The sequence below is a fragment of the Pinus tabuliformis genome, chromosome 9, assembly GCF_031772625.1.
Source record: "Pinus tabuliformis cultivar Carrire ecotype Pingquan chromosome 9, CPIR1, whole genome shotgun sequence".
Taxonomy (NCBI): Eukaryota; Viridiplantae; Streptophyta; class Pinopsida; order Pinales; family Pinaceae; genus Pinus; species Pinus tabuliformis.
Genome location: NC_142307.1, coordinates 297806235 through 297825233, shown reverse-complemented (window position 1 = coordinate 297825233; position 18999 = coordinate 297806235). Strand labels below are relative to the sequence as shown.

The following is an 18999-nucleotide window of genomic DNA, read 5'->3' as shown; positions in this document are numbered from 1 at the left end:
CTTCGTGTTTTTGGAAGTGAAGCATGGGCCCATATTCCAGATGAGAAACATAAAGCTTTAGAACCTAAGAATGAAAAATGTATTTTTGTTGGATATTCTGAAGATGTCAAAGGATATAGACTTATTCCACTTAAGTGCAAAAATGTTATCATTAGAAGAGATGTAAATTTTGCTGAAAATATATCGGCCTACGAGCCTAGTTTGGTGGATGTGCCACCTCTCCCTATCTCTTCTACTTTTGAAAATATTTCTTCTTCAGATGATGAAAGTGAGGATGACAATCCTCCCCCACCTTCTCAAGGTCCTCCTTCAGCTCCTCAGCTTCCAAAATGGGTCCGTGCTACTCGAGATGCAGCAGGTGATCTTGCCGGTGATCCTACAGATCAGCAACGTACACGTTCTTAGTTTGATAGAGCCTCTTCTTTACTGGCTCAAGCTTCAGTGAATTATGATCCTGACACCTTTGAAGAAGCTTCAAGCCATCCAGATTGGGAAGCAACTATGAATGAAGAATATCATTCATTATTGGCAAATGATACATGGGATCTTGTTCCTCTACCAAAGGGACGAAAACTTGTTAGATGTAAATGGGTTTACAGAACCAAGTATGGACCAGATGGGAAAGTTGATAAACATAAAGATCGTCTTGTTGCTAAGGGTTTTTCAAAAGTTGAAGGCATTGACTACACTGAAACCTTCTCCCCTGTTGCCAAAATGAACTCTATCCACCTTGTTCTTTCCCTTGTTGCCTCTTTCAAATGGGAAGTCCATCACATGGATGTTAAATCTGCCTTCTTGCATGGGGACTTGCATGAAGAAATCTATATGGAACAACCTATTGGCTTTATACAAACAAACTCCAGCCTTGTATGTCGGCTTAATAAATCCCTTTATGGTCTCAAGCAAGCTCCTCGGGCTTGGTATGCCAAAATGGATAGCTTTCTTTTAGAATCTGGCTTTTCTAGGTGTCATTCTGACAATACTATCTACACCAAGAAAGTGGGCAAGTCTCTTATCATTCTTGTTCTTTATGTTGATGACCTTATCCTCACTGGTAGTGATCCCAATCTTATCAACCAAAGTCCAACCTTAAAAAGAAGTTTGAAATGACAGACTTAGGACACTTGCATTATTTTCTTGGTCTTCAAGTCTTACAATCCAAGGAGGGTATTTCCCTTTCCCAGTCCAAGTATGCCTATGATATTCTACGCCATTTTCACATGGAAGACTGTAAGCCAGCCCCTTCTCCCTTTCAGTCTGGAGTCAAACTTTCAGTCACTTGTACTTCTCCTGAAGTTGATGCTACCTTATACCGTTAACTTGTAGGAAAACTTTTGTATCTAACCCATACTCGTCCTGACCTTTCCTTTGTTGTTGGCCTTGTTGCTTGGTTTATGCAAAACCCACATGAAAGTCATTAGAAAGCAGCTAAAAGAATACTTTTTTATGTTCGAGGTACAGTTCAGTTTGGGATTCATTATAGTGCCGAAGCAGCACCTCTATTGGTTGGTTTCACTGATTCTGATTGGGCTGGTGACCCTGATGATCGGAAGTCTACTGCAAGTTATGTGTTCACTCTTGGTTCAGGACCTATTACATGGGCTTGCAAGAAACAAGGTGCCATTTCTCTTTCTTCAGTAGAAGCAGAGTAACGTGGTGCCATAGAAGCTAGTAAGGAAGCCTTGTGGCTTCGTCAGACCCTGTCAGAGTTTGGCTTTCAGCAGCAACATCCGACTACACTTTGGTGTGATAATCAAAGTGCCATTCAACTATGCAAAGATCCAGTCCAACATCAGTGCAGAAAACACATTGAACTGCACATGCACTTCATCAGAAAGCTCATTCACGACCATGTTCTTGAAGTGCAATATTGTTCAACAGATGATCAAGTTGCAGACATCTTTACAAAGGCTCTCACAGAGGCGAAGTTCACTAAACTTCGATTTATGGTTGGAGTTCAGGAAGTTGTCACTAAGGGAGGATAGGCTCTAGTGCCTCCTTCCTTCTCCTATTGTGTCATATTTGTAAATCCTTCAATCCTATCCCAAGTTGTTCTTAAGGGGGGATGTTAGGATATTTCGACACATAGGAAATAGTTAAGTATAACTTGGTCTAGTATAGAGTTAGGTAAAGTGTGTTTCTTTACTATCTACATTTTGTAACTTACAATCCGACGGTCACGATATGTAGTGATCCGACGATTCATTCTCTCCTCGGTATTACCGACACTTGATCCGTGGCTTAACACCCGATTGGTCCATGATCTCTATTTAAAGTTCATGGAGGGTCATTTGTAGGTTAACAATTCATGAGAGAAGCTTATGTAAATTTTCATTCTTTTTATTAATATATTGCCTGAAGTGGTCGCGTTGGCTCAGGCCGTGGACTGTTTCCCTCTTTGAGGGTTTTAACCACGTCAAAACACTGGTGTATTGATCTGTGATTTGTTTGTGAGCGGTGTCCTTTGGTGTTCTGTCTGAGGAACTTACCCTGTAAATTCCTACACAGCTCAAAGGCATTTGTATCAACTCACTTATGTTTGGTATAAAGGGATCATATGAAATAAATATTATAGACTAAAAATCATACTTTCTAACATAAAGAATGATTGATATAAAAAAATATAATGTGGATGTGTTAAAAAAACAAAATTTAAAGTAAAACTAAAAACCATATATATTTATATACTTACTAATTCATACAAATAAATAAAAATAAAATAAAGATAATTAATATATATTATTGATTTATATTTTTTTTAAACGATCATCATTTTAACATATACAAATTAATTAAATTAAAAAATAATAAAAATACGAATTTTTAATATGGCAATTGTACAAATTCTTAAAAAATAAAATTTTATTGAATATCAAATTTTAATAATTTTCAATTTGCTTAAAACACATCATATTATGCGCAATGTTATATGGGTACATTCATATATATACACAAACATATAACACATCAATTTTTATTAAAAATAATAATTTTAAATGCCAAAATTATCATTTTTAAATATAGCTTTATAAGTTCATTTTTAATGAATCAATCACTATACGACCTTAAGCCCCCCCACCCAATAAGTAAATTGAAACTTTAGTTGCTCGACCATAAGGGAGAGGGAGAGGGTCGCCATCGAATTGCTCCACAAAGAATCGGTGTTTTGGAGTGAAATAGAGGATGTGCAAGCACGCTCGACCAACGGGAGAGGGGAATTGCTCCGAAACCCATGATTTCACTAAGTGAATTTCGGAGTGAAATAGAGGATGCGCAAGCACGCTCGACCAACGCCCCCCCACCCAATAAGCATCAAGGACCGGTAGGGTGAGGTAACGTGGCCCCTCTCAAATAAGTAACTAAGACGACCAACTCTCTTTTGGGGGAGGGGCCCCAAAAGGGAGGACCGACAGGGTGCGTAAGCGCACTCGACTGTCAAGGCCGCCATCGGCTTGACTGATAAGGAGAGGTCCGACAGGGTGAGGGATTATTGCTCATCCATCATATGGATGAGGGTGAGCCTGTCGAACTCTCAACCTATGGGAGAGGTAACGAACGCTCGACTAAAAGGAGAGGGCTCGACCAACGCTCCCCCACCCAATAAGTAAAATGAAACTTGAAGAACTAAAAGGCCGCCATCGGCTCAACTGTTAGCCCCCCCACCCAATAAGTAAATTGAAACTTGAGTTGCTCGACCAACCTTTAGTTACTTATTTGAGAGGGGCCACCCAATAAGTAAAATGAAGGCAGGGCTCGACCAACGGGAGAGGATGCCCCTGGCAGGGTGAGGTACGAACGCTCGACTGTTAAGGAGAGGGCTCGACCAACGGGAGAGGATGCCCCCGGCAGGGTGAGGTACGAACGCTCGACTGTTAAGGAGAGGGCTCGACTAACGGGAGAGGATGCCCTCGGCAGGGTGAGGTACAAATGCTCGACTGTTAAGGAGAGGGCTCGACCAACGTGAGAGGATGCCCCCGGCAGGGCTCAACTGTTAAGGCCGCCATCGTGAGCCTGCTGAACTCTTTTTTAGTTACTTATTTGAGAGGGGCCACCCAATAAGTAAAATGAATTTCTTGCTTGCTTTACCTTTAAGGAATGGGGCAAGGGTGCGTAAGCACGCTCTCAATTAAGGAGAGGGACGGAGTCACTCACTCATTCCGATGGGTGAGGGTTTGAAAGCTCGCTTGACGTTAGGAAAGCGAGGATGCTAACGCACACTCGACTGTCAAGGAGAGGATGCGTAAGCATGGCTCGACCAACGCCCCCCACCCAATAAGCATCAAGGAAGCAGGCGACTATAGTAAATCTAAGGAGAGGAAGGATGGCTCATCCGAAGACTATTTACCCACCCACCCCAATCCCCAGTGAGGAAAGACGCATATTTTTGCCAAATCTTTCCATTATTAAGTATTGATATAGTTTCAAAAGCATTCAACCTTGACTGATGCGGTCGAGCGACTACGTGCCTCTCCCCCTTGGTCGAGCGACTACGTGCCTCTCCCCCTTGGTCGAGAGTTCGCTTGCTCACCCTTTTTTTATCTATATTTTAAATCTTTCTCTTAAAAAGAGGCAGTATTGATACGGTTTCGAAAACATTCAACCCTTTCGTCTTTTATTAAGTACGGACATTTCAGTTAAGTACGAAAGAAAGTAAGTTCAGAAGGAACGAATAAGGGAATGAGGCGACTATTTATTGGACTATTCCATAAACAGATTCTACCAAATTTATCTACACTAATCAGTTTTTATCCATTTCTCTCTTATATTGTAGTAACGCCCTTAATCATGGGTTTTGAAAAAGACTTTTCATGTCATTCCCATTTAGGTCCGATTCGGATTCCTCTACTGTTTCCTCTTCTTCCCGAACCTTTCTCTCGGAGTGACAAAGAAGATGGTACACCCGAATTGTATTCTTTGAGTGCTTATTGCTTGCCAAAAATCCTACTTCTGCAATTGTTAGGTCATCGGGTTATTAGAATAAGTGGTGTTTTCCGTAGTTTTCCCATGTTACAACTTTCGTACCAATTTGATCGATCCGAAATGAATTGGTTAAACATTCCACCAGGAAGCCCGCTCTTGACTCTTATGTGTGGTATTCATTCTCGTTCGGCTCTTGGAATCACATCCAGCAGTGGTTGGAACAGCTCGCAAAATCCAACCACTTTACCTACTTTATCACCCCCAATCGTTCTCCGTACCTATATCGAAATGGAATGGTTTCATGTTCCTTCATCGATTGGTTATTCCTCTCCATTCGCATCTCTTTTTCCAATTTCGGTCTCAATTGGTTCACAAGATTCAATGGCCGAGCAAAAAGAACCCAATCGTTTCCAATAATAAGCCTGCCTACGCCTTTTGAACCCACTTTTTTTATAAGAACCCAACGGAAGCACCCCATACGAACGAAATCTTGCCAGAAAAGAATGTGATGTGCTTGAGAACCAGTAGCTAAATAAGAATGTGCGGAGGCGGCGAGCGGATCAGACAATCCAACATCATTACAGTCCAAGCTTGTGAGTTTAGGAAGGTGGAGTGCGGCCAGCCATTTGATTGAGGTAAGTGGGGCATGTACATTTCTCTGTGCTTATCTGTGCATGCATGGTTTGTATGGCCGATTCGTGTAGGTAGGTAGAATGAATATAGAAAGGGGTGTTCGGTGAAGCGGTTGGTTTTGGAAGGCAGGGAGGATGGTCAAGAAAGGTTTAGAAAGGACAAATAAGCTCGGTCAAAGGAATCCACGCCACGCTCGCTCTATTATATATTTATACGTCCACAGATTCTCTATTCTACGTAGATAATGGATGGAAAAGAGAGAGATGCTTTGGAAATGCGGGGCGTGGGGTAACAGCCGCGCCCCCCCCCCCGCGCGCTGGTGGTGCCACGATCATTGATTGAGCACAGAACCAGCCATGATATGCTACAAAAATGTTCCGCAATGCAGCCTATTTGCTTGCTTGGACCTGCCTTAATCAAAAAAAAAATTACTATAAATTTATTATTTGCAAAACTCCAAAATTAAAATTAATAATAAAATAATTAATTTAAATAAAAAAATAACACTCTATCTAGACAAAATCATTTTTAAATATCACTCATGATAAATTTATTATTGCAAAACTCGAAAATTAAAATTAATATTATATCAATTTAATTAGAACTTAATAATTATTAATTTAATTAAAAAATAGACTCTACCAAGTTAAAACACAATATATTATGCACAATGTTATATGGGTATAATCATATATACACACACAAACATATATAACACATCAAATTTTATTAAAAAATATAATTTTGCCAAAACTTTAAATTTAAATATAACTTTATAAACTTATTTTTAATGAATCACTCAACATCAAAAATCATTTTACTATAAATTTATTATTTGAAAAACTCCAAAATGAAAATTAATAATAAAATTATCAATTTAAATAAAAAAATAATACTCTATCAAGAAAAAATCATTTTTAAATATCACTTTTACTATAAATTTATTATTTGCAAAAATCTAAAATTAAAATTAATATTAAAATTATCAATTTAATATTAACTTAATAATTATTAATTTAATTAAAGATAGACTCTATCAAGATAGTTTTAGCCACTTTTACATGTTATGAGAAATAATCACTCAAGTATCAATTCACTCAAGTATAAAGAGTATCATATGAAAAATATATTATAGGTTAATATAAAGAGTAATAGTTATAATAATCTCTCAAGTATCAACTCATGCACGTATAAAGAGTATCATATGGAAAATATATTATAGGTTAATATATACACTTCCTCGCATTCTTCGCATATATTTTTCGGTGAAAGAGTTCTAAGGCTCGGTGAAACAGTTAAACATGTACTTTATATATACACTTCCTCGCATTCTTCGCATATATTCTTCGGTGAAAGAGTTCTGAGGCTCAGTGAAAGAGTTAAACACATACTTTATATATACACTTCCTCTACGATATAAGACCATAAGGCTCGCATCTTCGGTGATCAATTCTGAGGCTTGCTATATGACCAAGGCAGAGGCTCGCATATATTCTTCGGCATTTAAACCCAGTTCTGAGGCCCGCATCTCCGGTCTGCGCGCTATGGTGGGCACGGGCGATCTGCAGTCAGGTTTACTGATATCAGGTGCACACATTCCTTATCTTTTTTTTTTTCTAATACATATTTGCTCATATAATTTCAAGTATGAATATTTCACCACAGTTACCTACCAAGGGCGGACCTAGCACAGTTACTTTACAAGGCCTTTATGAGTATATAGAGTCTTTAGAGAAATGTAGAGAAGAAAGAGAAGCCAAGCTACAAAAAGAGTTAGAAGCCATGCTGGAAAATAAATTTGCATCTCTTGAAGACACGAGCCAAAAACAAATAGAAAATAAAATAGAACCACTGGAGAATAAAATGGAGGTAATGGAGACTAGATTGCAGGTTATAGAAAAAAAAAACCAAGATACTAACCAACCATCCCAGCAAGGAGATGTTGATACTTTAGAGAGTCTTAAAATGAAAGACAGGATTAAAGAACTAGAAGAAAAAGTTAATAGCCGCCTCACCCTAAATAATGTGGTAGGTAAGTTAGATACCAAACCAATTAAAGATGAAATGAAAAAATTAATAGAATTAGACCACGAATGTAACAAAAGGGCCTTGAACCTTATAATCTTCGGTTTAAAAGAGGAAGTAGATGAGGATATTTTAGCCTTAGCCCAGACAAAATTACATAATAGATTACAAATTGAAACAGTGTGTCTCACAGAAGCAACAAGGTTGGGGAAATTAACTGAGAATAAAGGAAGACTAATCCGCATAAAGGTGAACTCCGCTGATCATAAGTACGACATACTTAGTAAAACCTCAAGTCTAAAAGGAAAGAGAATATTCATAAATGAAGATCTCATTCTATAAGATCAAGCAGAATTAAGAAAGGAGGTTCAAAAGGTAAAAGAAGTTAGAAAGGAAGGAAAATGGGCAATAATCAGAAATAGAAAAGCCTTTATTCGAAATAGAAACCAAAAAGATAGTAATCAATAGCAATTAAACATGCTCTGAATCCTTTCTTGGAACTGTCGGGGCTTCGCATGGAACAAAGGCCCCAAGCTAAGTTGGATTTCAAATGATGTTGATATTATTTTGCTTGTTGAAGCTTGGGAGCACGAAGAATATAAGGTCCCTAACATAGATGACTTTACGCTATGGTCTACCTAGAACAATCGATCCTCCCGTAGAGACATTGGGGGAATAGCTTGTTACATTAAGAAGAACATCTCCCCCCATGCTAGGATTTATAAAAACGACTCTCACAACCAATATAGTTGGATAGAGATCAGTGACATTAATTATAAAAAGTCCTACATAGCAATATGTTATTTCCCCCCCATCAATTCTAACTTCTATAAGAAGAAGAATCTAGATAAAACTAACCCTTACAACGGTTTAGAGAATGATATTTCTAGCCTAAGGAATGACGGTAATATCCTTTTAATAGGTGACTTTAATGCTCAAACGTCAAACAACCAAGCTATTATTCAAAGCAATCATCCCAACCCTAATCCTCTTTGGTTAGACGAAGACCCTACTCTGGCTAGTAGGTACAAAAGGAGCTCTGAAGACCTCGGGGAAAATTTCTTTGGGTCGGAGCTAGTCAAGCTTTGTAGTGCTTAGGATCTCATAATTTGCAACGGTCTAAAGAAGTGGCCCAATTCCAGCAAGATGACCTGCATCCATGGACTTGGTAGCAGCGTGGTAGACTACGTTATTTCCAATCTCCCATTAGACAATGAAATAATAAATTTTGACATCTTAAACGACCACGAACCTGACTCTGATCATAGGCCTTTACTTATAACTCTCAATTTTTTCATGCATAGAGTTCCCACAGAAAATAATATTACAGCCAAAAGAACTTAATATTTGATAGAAATAAAAACGATCTCTTTCTAAGTGAATTAAAAATTAATTTGCTTCCTTTGTCTCGTATAGACAACATAGAAGACCTTTATTATAATTTTACTACAACCCTCTCATATTCTATTAACAAGTTCTCAATTGAAATTGCAAATAATAAAAGAAATAGCAAAACCAACCCATGGTATGACAGATTGTAAAAGTGTGAGGAGAACAATTAAGGAAATTGTTGATGAATCTCTTAGAATGGACAAGATAAAAATATACAAAGCCCTAACTAAAATGAAAAAGAGGCAGTGCATTCGTCAAAGACAGGAGAATCTCTTACACCTTTCTAAGGTAGCTCCTAACAAATTTTGGAGGCAGATTCTGACTAGGAAGGCTAAAGATAATAATAAAATTTTTCTTCACGATTAGAATTCCTATCTTAAAAAGCTTTATGAGTCTCCAAATGTCATGGATAATTTGGAAACCTTGCTCACAACGAAAGAAGTTTTCTCTTTAGAAGACATTAAGTTTGGGGTTAATCACCTAGCTAGGCTAATGGGAAATCTAAGTACATTAAAGGTTACCAGGTGGAAATCTTAAAAATTGGAGGTCTTGTCCTCATCCCCCACATCCACAAGCTTTTCAATCAAGCAGTCAAGCAAGGGTTCCCTAAACCTTGGACTGAGAGCCTCATTATCGCTATTTTTAAAAGTGGGGATACAGATAACCCCTCTAATTATCAGACAATTATGATCAACCCTCTCTTAGCCAAGTTATATGGTAGTATTTTGGAAAAGAAGTTAAGCATATGACTTGAAAGTGAAGGTAAGCGGGCTAAAGGCCAATCAGGTTTCAGAAGGCATCACTCAACAACAAACCACATCGTTACGCTTAGGATCATTGCGGAGGAATGTCATAATGATAAATCCAATTTATTTTGTTGCTTTGTGGACTTTAGAAAGGCTTTCGATACGGTTCCTAGATACAACCTTTGGAATAGATTAGAAGAGCTAAAGGTTCCTCTTGAGTTGAGAGCTGCCGCTATAAGGTTATACGAGAATGTAATTGTCAAGCTAAAGAGCAATGAGGGGTGGTCGAAAGATATTAAGTGTAACATTGGAGTTGAACAAGGTTTCCCCCTCTCCCCTACCCTATTTGGCATTTACATCGATAAGCTCGAAGGCTATTTAGAGGAAGCAGGATATGATGGCACGATCTTAGCTAGGATAGTCATCATCCTTCTTCTCTATGCTGATGATATTGTTCTTTTCGCAAGGTGCCCATCTGATCTTGATAAGCAACTCGGGCTGCTTAAGGATTTCTGCTCTACCATGGGTATGATTGTTAACACTGACAAAACAAAAGTTATGATTATCAAATCCAAGGACGCTTACGCTAATTTTATGTATGATAATAATAACTTGGAGGAAGTGCATGCTTACAAGTACCTAAGAATTGATATTCATCACAAGCTCAACTAGAACCATAGCATTGAGAAGATATTCTCCTTCTCAAGATAAAGCAATGATAGAGCTCTGCAACCCTAGCTACCCTGCAACCCTAGCCATGATTCCCCACTGACTGGGGTTTGCAGGCCGTTCTACGGCTCTGTGAACCCCATCTCCCCCCGTACCACCGTCCCGTTTCTCCCTCGTGTTTCGAGCTGGCACCTGGCTCATGCGTCCCGTGACCCTCTTCCTTCTTTTTACCCTCGCTCCTCCGTTTATGCTCCCATTTTACTTCTGTCATTTTCATTTACCACAGCTTGGCATTCACCTGATTAACCCGCATCGGAACGGCGCCTCCCCCTTAGATCGGCCGACAGCTCTTGGTGGAAGTCGTTATCACTGTAACGGTAAGAGCGACCTGCTGCATCGGAACCTGCTCACATTGATCGGCCCCTCCCGCCGTTGGTGCCGACGCATAGCGGTTAACAGGTTTCGAGGAGCTCCTCTCTGGGCGGTTTCCAGCTCTCCGAGAAGGGTATCTAGCAGCTGTCACCATGGACTCTGAGGAGGTGGATTATTCGGAGTCCCCGCTGGCGGAAAGCTCCATTTGGCGCTCCACGTTTTCATCTGGAGGTCTGCACAGTGCGAATCTATCAGCTAGCTTCGAGCAATTTTCGCCCCCATCTGACCCGCCTCTCCCCACCTCCTTTTATCCTGGTGAACCCTCCTCTTGGAACTCCTTTGCGATCCCTTCACCGGCCTCTCTGGGTTTCTTGGCTGACTGTTTTCAACCCTCCCCGAACGGAGTTAACCACTCGCCGGTTCTTCCCCCCCTTTCCCTGCCCCCGGTATCCTCCACGGAGTTCCCTGTTCACATCCCAGCAAACCCTCCCATCTCGGTCGAAAACCCCCCCCTATCGGTAACAAACCCTTCCTCGGTCCCCCCCGTCCCCTCCGGCAGCTACCACGAGGTCCCTCCCCTCCCTGAAGCCTTCCCCACCCTCGGATCAAGCCCTCTCCCCCCTCCCCCATCCCCCCCCCCCTCAGGGCTCACAGGCGACGGTTAACCTGGGACGTATGTCCTCCCGCCCTGCCAAGAAGCAGCGCTGTTTCAAATCGTCGGCGGAGGACGCTTTCCTGCGTCTGGAAGAGGATATTAGGTGGGGAGAAGCCATGGATCTGGCAGATTGTGTTCTCGTGGGACGGATCAGAGGCAGACATGCCACTGCGGCAAAATTAAAGGAATGGGCGACTGAGATTTGGGGGAAATACCTCGTGGACATTCCATCGGTGCAGACATTCGTGCGAGGGTGGTTTGCCCTAAAATTTGCACGGGCGGATCACACGAGCTGGGTTCTTTCTTCGTTCTGGCATTTTGAGAAATCTCCGGTCCTTCTCAAGAGATGGACACCCCTTTTCGACCCGGAAACGGAGCTGCTAGGAATCGGTCCGATTTGGGTCAGGCTTCCGGGGTTGCCCCTGCAGTACTGGTCGGAAGATATATTTAAGAGAATTGGGAATGCGCTGGGGACTTACATGGAGTCCGATAAATCATACATCACGACGGGTTCGCTGGCTTATGCACGGATCCTTGTGCACATGGACACCAGAGGGGGAGTGCCGGAAAACATCGCCATTCATTGGAAATCCACTGCAAGAAAACAGAAGCTGGATTATGAGGGCATCCCATACAGATGCAGAAGGTGCCACCAGGTGGGTCATCTCTTTAAGGACTGCCCCCTACTGCAGAAGACCCAGCAAAATGCTACAGGCCTGGAACAGCCAGCCACTGAAGATGCACCAAACCCTCAGGCGACCATGGCACCTCGGCGGGACCAAGTAAACCCATCGGACACGGTGGAGGCTCCTCCTGCACCTCGTCGCAAGAAGCAAGCTACAAACAAGGCTCGGCCACCATCTCCCCCATTGACGCGCTCCAAAGCTGCAAAAGGAGCTGTATTCTCCTCGGGTACGTCCTCTTTATCATCTACCTCTATTTCTCACATTGCATCTTTGAGTTTATCGGCATCCGGCATGCCCCCCCCTATCTGTCTCCCCCCCCCCTCATCCCCTTCGGCCCTCGACCTGGTCAAGGTCTCTTGCACTCCTCATCCCCCTCCCCAATCTCTTTATGTCTCCTGCTCCATCCCTAGGCCATCTGGCCTCCCCTTCCCCTCCTCGATCCCCTCTTTCCCCCACCCTACTATTCCCTCGCCCTCCCCCTCGGTTAACTCTACCCCGAGGTATCCCACCCGTTCGACCACGAAGCTGAATGTCTCGGACTCCATTGGGATGATTATGGACCCCCATATCATCCCGCCCAAGCAGGGGCGCGGTCGACCATCCTCAAAGTCGATCTCTCAAAAGCTAACGGAGGAGGAGGTCCTCCTTGGCAAACAGCAGACTCTAGACAGGGCCCTTAGAGCACAGGACACCCTCCCCCATCCCCCTCCATGAAAATTATGTCCTTCAACTGCAGAGGGTTGGCCAGCCCGGAAAAAAAATCGGCCCTGAAGCGACTACTACTCTCTAATCCTGTTGACATCATTTTCCTACAAGAAACCTTATGTAATGCAGACTCTGCTACCTCCACCCTTAACTCTTGGCTGCCTGGGTGGACCTTCTCAGCTATTGATGTTTCTGGCCGGTCAGGGGGCATTGCTATAGGTCTCAAGAACAACACCATCCTGCTTAAGAACATCTGGGGTGGAGGGGGCTTTTTGGGAGCAGAAATATATTCTAAAGATCTGGAGGAAAATCTACAAATCATCAATGTCTACGGTCCATGTCAAAACAGAGAGCTCTTCTGGAATAGACTCCTTGGCTCCCCTCTACTCCAGGCAGAGAACATTATTCTGGGTGGAGACTTAAACTTCTCTATTGGCTTCTCTGAATCCTGGGGCCATCTTGCCCAAATAGATCCCCTCTCTGATTTCTTTGGGCAACTCCTTGAAGATCACCACTGGGTCGATCTTCCCACTGCAAAGATCCAGTACACATGGAAGAACAACAGAGCTGGGGAACAAAGCCTAGCAAGAAGACTGGATCGGTTTATCATGAAAGAAGGGCTCTGTAACCATCACCCTAGATCTCGACAATGGGTAGGAAGTGGTGGAATCTCTGACCATAGGCCCATATACCTGGAATTGGAAGCGAGACAACAGACCCAGAAAGCTCCTTTTAAGTTCAATGCAACTTGGCTCAGGGACCCCTCCTACATCAAGTTGATATCGGATTTCTGGAAATCCCATCCGATACCTGAGGATTTAGACCCAGCCACTGGTTTTGTCAGGAACCTAGCAGAGATCAAAGTGATCTCAAGAGAATGGGCAAAAGAGAAGAGAAAAAAGGATGATCAAACTATATCCCAGGCGGAACAAGCTATCGAGGCTCTGGAATCCCACTCTGATGGCACCTTCTTATCCCCAGATCAGAAATCCAGGTACGATGACTTAATCAAACAGAGGTCACAGATTCTTAGAGACAGAGAGGACTCCTGGAGACTAAGAAGCAGAGCCATTTGGCTCAAGGAGGGGGATGAGAACACTAAGTTTTACCACAGATTTGCAAATGGGCGGAAGACGATCAACACTATATGGGAACTACAGGATGAACAAGGATATTTGGTAAGAAGACCTGGAGAACTAGCTCATCTAGCTACTGCGCACTTCAGGAACATATACAAGGCCCCAGGACAAGCAAGTCTATTAGAAATCATGAGGGTGGCAGAGCAATTTCCCAGATTTGTGGAGGAGGATGATGCTGAGGAGCTCACAAAAGACATTTCTCTGGAAGAATTGGAAGCCACCATGAAGGGATTCCAAAAGGACAAGAGCCCGGGCCCCGACGGATGGACCATTGAATTCTATCTTGCTTTCTTCGAGCTGCTAGGGCATGACATTCTCAAAGCTATCAATCACTGCTGTCTAAATGGATCCATTCCCTCGAGCATAAAGGCCACTTTCATAGCCCTCATTCCCAAGTCAGATAAGCCTGAGTCATTTGATGAATTTAGGCCTATTTCACTCTGCAACTGCCTCTATAAGATATTGGCTAAGATTCTAGCCAACAGAATCAAGCCCATTCTCTCGGCCAATATCTCCTCTGAACAGTTTGCTTTTCTCCACAATCGCCAGATCCATGAAGCAATAGGCACAGCCCAAGAACTCCTTCATTCTTTGCACAGCAAAAATCTAAAAGGCATGATTCTCAAGGTGGACCTCTCAAAAGCTTTTGACAGGGTTAATTTACTATACATCAGAATGCTCCTTACTCATCTGGGTTTCCCCTTCCTCTTTATTAAGAGGATCATGAGTTGCATCTCCGATGTACCTTTCAGTGTCCTCCTCAATGGCACCCCCACCCCCTTTTTTACTGCTGAAAGAGGCCTCAGGCAGGGCTGTCCCCTATCCCCCCTCCTTTTTCTGCTCATTATGGAAGGCCTTAGCAGATTAATTGCATCAGAACACAGTCGAGGCCGAATCAAAGGGATCAAAATCTCGGATAACTGCTCCCTCACACATCTACTTTTCGTGGATGATGTATTGATCTTCTTGAATGGAAGCATGGCGGATTCATCGGCACTCCAACAGGTTTTTGATCTTTTCCAGAAAGCTACGGGGATGGTAATAAATGTTCAGAAATCTACTTTAACAGAGTTTGGGTGCACCCCACATGAAGTCATCTACACAAAAAACCGTTTCCCCTTCCACATACAGCCTATGGAGGAAGGGCTAAAGTATTTGGGTTTCAGGGTGAAACATGGAGGGTACAGAATAGCCGATTGGATCTGGCTAATATCTAAAGTGGAAAAAAGGATCAATGTCTGGTATAATAGATACCTCACAAGGGCTGGAAGACTTACTCTTATCAAAGCTGTGCTGGAAGCAACGCCGGTGTATTGGATGTCCCTGGCTTGGATACCAAGAGGGATTCTATCCAGGTTACAAACAATATGCTGCAGATTCTTATGGAAGGGATCTAAACAGGGAAATCTATTTGCCTGGGTAAAATGGGACACCATTGCAAGACCGAAAAAATGGGGAGGCTGGGGAATAAAGAGATTAGACCTATTTGCTAAGGCACTGGCAGCAAAACTGGGATGGCAGCTCCTTACATCAAATAGTCTCTGGAGGAAAGTGGTCATGGAAAAATACATTGCTCCTGAAAGCATCTACAGCTGGATTCGCAGGGATCAAAGGGGTAATGGCAGACATTCCATCATATGGAAAGCAGTCATAAATTCTCTTCCCCTAATTCGGGAGGGTCTGACATGGAGGATAAAACAGGGCGACTCTGTCCGCTTAGGAATTGACCCCTGGATTGGATGTGGAAACATGCACAGATTATCAGGACAGCTCCTTGCACATCTAAGGGACCATGGTGCTACTCATGTTGCTCATATAGCAGACCAAGAAAACTCCAGCCTTCTCCACCAGGCCTGGAAGACTTCACAAGACCTCCATATTCCAATCCCCTGGAGACAAGAATGGGAGGCATTCACAGAGGCTCTCACACAAGCTCACATCAGAATTACAGCAGGGGAAGACGAGATTGTCTGGGCTCTAGCCAAAAATGGTATATACTCCTCAAAGGAGGGATACCTACAGTTAATGCACACCTTTCAGCCAGACAATATACAGCAGTGGTGGAAAGCAATTTGGCACCTCAAGGCAGCACCAAGAACGAGACTCCTCATGTGGGCTATACTGTTCAATAAAATTCCAACGGGGGCAAACTTGAAGAAGAGATCCTTCTATGGACCATTCTGGTGCCACTTATGTAGAAGGAACGACGAAGATACAGAACATCTCTTCCTCACCTGTCCGGTAGTGAAAGAACAATGGTCTGCTCTCCTTTTACTCTCCCCCTCCCTCCATCAATGGCATGGCTTAACAATCTTCGAGGCCTGGACAAACTGGCAGGAACAGCACTCTGGAAAGAACAAGAATATCCCTCTCCTCATGTGCTGGTCTATCTGGACCGCTAGGAACCGTGCAATTTTTGATCAGAAACCTCCCCACTGGCCAGTCATTATTGCCCACATGTTTGCTGACCTTGCCCTCATACCTGAAGACCCTCCTCCACCCCCCCCTCGGACCATTACCCCTGAACTCATTGACAAATCCTTCCCTTGGGCATACTTTGATGGCTCTGCCCAAGAGGAAAGCTGTGGGGGGGGAGCTCTCCTATATCTGAGAGAAAATCACTGCTTCATGATACAAATTCCCCTGGGAAGAGGCACAAACAATTTTGCTGAACTCTCCTCTGCAAAATACCTCATTTCCTTTGCACTTGAGAAAGGCTGTACAAAACTTCAACTGTTTGGGGATTCAAAGATAGTTTGCAATTGGCTCACCAGAAAATCCACATGCTCTGCTTTCTCTTTGAGACACATACTGGATGAGGCACTCAGACTAACAGATGCATTTGAATTTTTTGACTGTCGCCATATATACAGGGAGCGCAACTCTCGGGCGGACCACCTTTCCAAGCAAGCAGCACAGAGGCAAGAAGCGGACTGGTTAATTCAAGAAGAATTGGATGGAACCTTCTTTCAACACTATCACAGGCCCTTTGATGACTACCAGGCTCAAAGGGATGCTCATATTTGAAAGGGGTCCCAACATGCTTAAAATACTGGTTTTTTGTTCATGTCTTTTCTTTATATAAACTGTTGTATATGATCAGTAACCGACCATGGCGGACATACATAGCTATTTACTTTCTGCTGTTATATTTTGGGCAGTGAGCTACAGCTCCACTGCAAAGGAATCCTGAATGTGTTTATCTCTCTCTATATATGATCATTTTTGACATATACCTCTCCAAACTCCCTGCGTGGACAAACAGTTTGGGGAGAAGAATGTTTTCATGAAAGTTTATCTGTTTCAGCTTTTTTGGAACAATTAACAGTCTCTTAAAGAGGCCCGGAGAGGCAACTAGCCTCAGTATGCATATGCTCAGCATCTACAGAATGTAATTTCTCTTGATATAATAGAAATTACGACTTTTTCCATGGGAAAAAAAAAGAACCATAGCATTGAGAAAAGGATTAATGGGGGGTGGAAAGCTTATTTTGGTCTTGAAAATAATTGTAAAATAGCAAACCTCGTAACGTGGGATAAAAAGAAGTTCCTCTTTGAAACTTTAGTCACTCCTGTTATCTTATATGGCTGTGAGGTTTGGGGTTGCAGCATCTTTAAAGAATCATAGAGAAAGATTGAGCAAATGCAGAAGCGGTTTATAAATTATAACCTGAAAATTAAAAGTAATACACCCTATCCTATTCTCCTTATAGAAGCAATTCTTTCCCCTATTGGGAGCCTAGCTATAATTATGTTTCTATTGTACAAGCACAAACTCAATAACATAGAAGATCATAGACTTCCTAAGCTAGCTTTAAATTCCAACCAAAACCACCTAAGGCTCAATCGGGGGTGGCATAAAGACTCAAGGGCCTAGTTAAACTATTGGAAGATCAATGAGAATAATGCATTGCAAAACATTAATAACATTAAAGATATTGTTACCTTTAAGTTCAAAGAAAAATGTGGTGTGAGAAAGATTTAGCGGCTAAAAGAAAATTAAGTTATTATAAGAAGGTCATCAACCCCACCCTAGAAGATCAAAAGTATCTCTCTATTTTAACTAACTCAAAGAAGAAAATTAATATAGCAAAGATTAGAACAAATTCTCATGAGCTTCATAGTGAAATAGGTCGTTGGGCAATTCCTAAAACACCATGGATGGAAAAGATCTGCCATATATGTGAGAATAGGAACATCGAGGATGAAAACCACTTCCTCTTAGAGTGTCCCACGTACAACCACATTAAATCTGAGTTTCACAATCTTTGTTACAATACTGACCTTCCTAGCCTTTTACAATGTCAAAATTATAGTGAGCTCGGGAGGCTTCTCTCCAAGCATTTTTAGCATAGGAATAAAATCTTAAATCAAAATAAATAATTTGTTTCTTTAAGTCCAATAGACCAATGTTTGGTCTGAGCGAAATTTAACCATCATCATCATCATAAAGAGTAATAGATATAAAGAAAGATAATATGAACTTGTTAAAAAACAAATTTTAAAACTATATACATTTATATATAAATAAAACATATTATTAAAAAAAAACATATTTATCAAATATATTATTACCCGGATGCGGGTGCTTTCAAAACTTAATCAATGCGGGCTCATGTCAAGCCGGCATCTGGACTTGCACCTGGCAATCCTGCACGACCTTCAATCTCCTCCCACGGATGAAATGAATCACTCTCAGTACCGGCAGTTCTTCAAGCATTCAGAATTGAATGTGCTCCCTGTTCGAGACTCTTCGCAGGTTGTTATATTCATGGCTTCGTTTGCGGTCTCTGCTGTCATTCTTATCGGGTCTCTCTTCATCAGCCTGTCCTTATTCCTGCATCCTTGTGTTGCTCTGGTAGCTTGGTGGCTTTTCCGGTGTAAGCTCCTTACCTGGCTTTCCCACCTTCGATCCTGCTTTGTCTGGCCCTGTTCTTCTCTTCCTGTTGTGTGTGGAGCATGATTGTTCAGAGGTCTTTGTGTTCAGTCGGATGTATACCCCAGGAAGTTTTGTACACCCCTCCACGCGGGGGGGACTTGTCCCCCCCGCAGGGGTC

At 42.2% G+C, this 18999-nt stretch overlaps 1 protein-coding gene across 1 annotated transcript; it reads left to right on the top strand.

The window, feature by feature from the left end:
- Nucleotides 1-11432: 11432 nt before the first annotated feature.
- LOC149148384 (uncharacterized) lies at nucleotides 11433-16969 on the top strand. Its single transcript, XM_089442160.1, has 2 exons — nucleotides 11433-12324; nucleotides 12933-16969. The coding sequence occupies exons 1-2, from the start codon at nucleotides 11433-11435 to the stop codon at nucleotides 16967-16969; spliced, it is 4929 nt and encodes a 1642-aa protein (XP_089298286.1).
- The last annotated feature ends 2030 nt before the right edge of the window (nucleotides 16970-18999 follow it).